The 4368-nt window shown below is 50.0% G+C and overlaps 1 gene segment (V, D, J or C); it reads right to left on the reverse strand.

Moving 5' to 3' along the window:
- Positions 1–801: 801 nt before the first annotated feature.
- On the reverse strand, positions 802–1982 carry LOC120859600 (the record flags this gene model as incomplete). The annotated part of the segment is given in 3 exon segments: positions 802–952; positions 1725–1853; positions 1934–1982. Coding segments are annotated over 3 exon segments (329 nt in total), but the record flags the coding sequence as incomplete, so codon positions are not given.
- Between the last annotated feature and the right edge of the window lie 2386 nt (positions 1983–4368).

Genomic DNA, 4368 nt, shown 5'->3' on the forward strand with positions numbered 1-4368 from the left:
CAGTCCACCAGCCAAAGGCAGGTACAGCTCTTTCATGATCACAGGAGCCCCGGCTTCCCATGTCGGGAGAGGCCTCAGGCCTGTGACCCACCTTTCTGGGAGGAGAGAAGCTGGTTGCCCAGCACAGGACGACGGATTGGCAGAAAGTAATGCACACTTAGGAGCAACAGTGGTGAGACGTGGCACACATCAGGGTAAGTGAAAAATGCTCTTTTTTATCTGAGACATTCTTTTCATGGGAATACCTCCTTGTGATGTGTGGCTGCCATTCATTAAGTAACATTTCATATCACAGAGCCCCAAACTGTATCTTGTTACACATAAAATAACGCGTATATGTAACTTGCTCTGTATGGAGACAGTTCCATGAGGAAAGGAACCACAGGTGTTGAGAAGAAACTTGAGCTGCAGTCCTAGCTGTAACAGTCATGAAGTATGAGATCTGGGCAATTCACATCCCCTCAGATATATAAACAGTTAAAATAATACTTATTTTGCATGAGTTTAGTGAGCATTAAAACATACCAAGAAATGAATGTCTGGGAAAATCTATTGCTCTACCAGAGATGGGGCTTGGCACACTGGCAGCTGACACGCTCACCACCACTTCCTGAGCTGGAGCAGGACTCTTTTTGTCCCAGAGGCACCTGATCATGCAGGGCTGTGTCTGGGCTGCTGGCACAGAGATACAAAGCAGAGTCCATCATCTCCAAGGAGGTCAAGTTCAGTTCTGAGCCTAACTGTTGACCTGAGAATCGATCTGACATGTTTCCTCTTTGATACACTTCTCCATCAACATACTGAACGAGGAACTGGGGGCCCTGGCCCAGGGCCTGTTGGAACCAGTACACAGAGCGGTGTCCAGATTCAGGGGAACATCTCAGTGTCACTTGCTGTTTTCTTGATTTGGTCAGGAATTTTGGGGTCTGGGTGACTTCAGAATCCACCAGGCCTGTTGGGAAGAGACAAGGAAGTAGAGAGGAGAGAACAGGGGGAAGCCTCCTGCTGCAGCGCTTTCCAGTAGTCTTGTATTTTGGGGATGGCAAAAACAGTCATCTCAGAAGCTCCCACACTGTGTCCAGGACTCACCTGCTCCCAGGAGGCAGAGAGTTACGCAGCAGAGGAGCCTGGAGCCCATGGCAGCATCAGGAACCCAAGACCACTGCTGGCTGGGGGCGGGTCTCCTGGAGTGAGTGGTGTAAAGTGCTGAAGGTCCTGCTTCCCTGATTGGAGCATTTGCCTATGATGTCACTTCTGTGTCTATCAGGCTGCCCTTGTCCACTGGACCCCTTACCAATACGCAGGGCTGGCTCCTCTATGCCCTTCCCTGTTCTGACAGCCCCTCAGCAAGCCTGGCTGTGAGGTGAGCTTCATCCCCTGGTCCCATATGCACACAATATGCCTTGTTCTTCTCTTCCTGACCCTGCCTGACACTCATCATCAGCCACCAGGCCCTCACTAGCCACCCCAACCCCTTCACCATTCCACTTCCCGTGCTGAGTTAGGTCACGACCCTCTGTGTTCATTCATCCCATGGTCCAGGCCGGTCCCCAGTTCCCTGGTCAGTGAGGAGTTTGTGCTGGCTCCATGTGTCCCAGGACCACTCAGGGAGTTCAGACCTGCTCCCAGATGCAGGCATGATATAGACAAGGTTCTGTTAAGCTGCCCTCCCCGGGGTGACTCTCACACCCTCCCAGCACATTCTGCTTATTATGAAACAGTGCCTCCAAGTGGCAGTCGGTACCAGTACATGCGGTCATGACCCAGATCCTGAGTACACGTCAGTGTCGCCCTCTGTCCTGTCCTCACGACCTGGAATCTGGGGTCCTGAGTGACACCAGCATGGACCGCCCCTGTGGAGAAGGAGGACCGATGTCACAGCAGACAGGCTTAGTGCTGGGACCCCGAAGGGGACCCTGCCCCCAGGACTCACCTGCCTGCAGGAGACAGAAGACCACACAGCCCAGGAGGCAGGGGCTCATGGTGGGGATGGGGCGGGCGGAGGGCCCTCTGGTCTGAGTGTGGATGAGAGGGGAGAGGGGCTCTCCAGGGAGTCCTTCTGAGATGTCACTGTCCCTGCCAGGCCCCACAGCCAAGCTGTCACTCAGGGGCCACACCTCCTCCCCCAGAGGCTCAAATCAAAGATGAACCTGAGAGTCAATCCCTAGGCTAACTGATAAGAAGTCCAGGTCCCCGAGGAGAAAGGGCGAGTCCTCAAGAAGGCAAAAGGGGTCCAGGGCTCTTAAGGAGAAAAGGACAAAGATTCTTTCTACCTTGCTTTGTTTAGTCAATATAGCATAGTATCTTGCTCAAGAATATGTTTTTCCTTAACAAGAACCTTCTGACTAATCCTTTTATCTTAAGATGTATATTGTAGAAGTGAGTTTGGTGAGATCTTTCTATTGTCAGTTCTAATCTTGTTAATTTAAGATGTATGTTGTGAGTGGGTCCGATGAAATATATAAGACCTTGATTAGACTAGCAAGTGGGGGTGCTCTCCCTTCCCTTCCGATGTCTGTGAGAGAAGCTTTCCTTGTCCCTTTTTATACTCGGCTACACAAAAGCTCTTGGGTGGTGAAGACTGGTCCCTGGCCCCAAAGGTAAATATTTTCGGAGATCATGAATCCGACACCTTTCAACATAAGCTATCAAACCTGCGTGAATAGTTGCCTTACAAGTTGCGGTAACCTTAACGTAAAACTGGTAAAATTTTTTGTATATTCTAGTCCACAAGATAATTTTTTTTATTTTTCATTAATATATTTATTACTTTTATATATGTGCATATTTCTGTAGTCTTCAGTCTTGCGGAAATCCTTCTGGCTTCCTGCTGCCCTTACGACTCATGTGTCCCAATAGGATTTCAAGGCCCATTTCCGGTTTATTTGACCGCAGACCTGAGAATGTCCCTCCACCCACCATGTTTATCCAGGTATCTGTTCCCAACCTCATCGCAAGCTCATCAAGACTTGAGGACTTGTTTGGATTATTTCTTATCAATTCACTGACAAGACAGTCCACCGGCCAAAGCAGATACAGTCCTTCATGCTCACAGGATCCAGGGCCGCCCATGTTGGGGGAGGGAGTAAGCAGAGCCCCCTTGGGCCCGTGACCCACCTTTCTGGGTGGAGAGAAGCTGGCTGCCCAGCACAGGATGGCGTACTGACACAAAGGAATGCAGGCTTAGGAGGGACATGGAGGGACGTGCCGATGTCAGGGTAATGAAAAACGCTGTTTTTATTTGAGACATTCGACCCATTGGAATACCCTGTGATCCGTGGCTGCCATTCATGAATAACAGTTTATATCATAGAACCCCAAATTCTATCTTTTTTCACATAACCCACATGCATATCTAATTTGTTCCTCAGGGAGACAGTTTCATTGGGGAAAAGAGAACACAAGTGTTGAAAACAATCTTGAGTCAGAGTCCTTGCTATAACAATATGAAGTATGAGATCTGGGCAATTCATGTTCATGCAGATGTATCAACAGTTAAAATAATACTTACCTTGCATGATCTTTGTGAGCATTAAAACATGACAAGAAATGAATATCTGGGGAAGACTGTCCACTCTGCCTGGCCTGGGCCAGCCAGGCAGGCAGTTGACACACTCACCACCACTTCCTGAGCTGGGGCAGGAGTGTTTTTGTCTCAGAGGCACCTGATCATGCAGGGCTGTGTCTTGGCTGCTGGCACAGAGATACACGGCTGAGTCTGTCAGCTCCAAGGAAGTCAAGTTCAACTCAGAGTGAAAGTCTGTTTTCCTGAGAATCAATCTGATATCTTTCCTTTTTGTATCATTTCCCTGTTGTAATACTGAACAAGGAATTAGGGGCCCTGTCCCAGGGCCTGTTGGAACCAGTACACAGAGCGGTGTCCAGATTCAGGGGAACATCTCAGAGTTACTTGCTGTTTTCTTGATTTTATCAGGTATTTGGGAGTCTGAGTGACTTCAGAATCCACCAGACCTGTTAGGGAGCAGATAAGGAAGCTGAGGGCAGAGCACAGGGGCAGCCTCCTGCTGCAGCCCTCTTCACCAGGCTTCTATCTCAGGGAGGCAAAGACATCTCAGAAGCTCCCACACTGTGCCCAGGACTCACCTGCTCCCAGGAGGCAGAGAGTCACACAGCAGAGGAGCCTGGAGCCCATGGCAGCATCAGGAACCCAAGACTACCATTAGCTGGGGGCAGGTCTCCCAGGGTGTGTGGTGAAAGCACTGACCCTCCTGCTTCCTTGATTGGAGCATTTGCCTATGACATTACTGCTCGGTGTCTATCAGGCTGCCCTTGTCCACTGGACCCCTTGGCAGGACCCAGGGCTGGCTCCTCTATGCCTTTCCCTGTCCTGCACAGCCCCTCAGCAAA

Source organism: Oryx dammah, unplaced genomic scaffold (genome assembly GCF_014754425.2).
Source record: "Oryx dammah isolate SB20612 unplaced genomic scaffold, SCBI_Odam_1.1 HiC_scaffold_1856, whole genome shotgun sequence".
Taxonomy (NCBI): Eukaryota; Metazoa; Chordata; class Mammalia; order Artiodactyla; family Bovidae; genus Oryx; species Oryx dammah.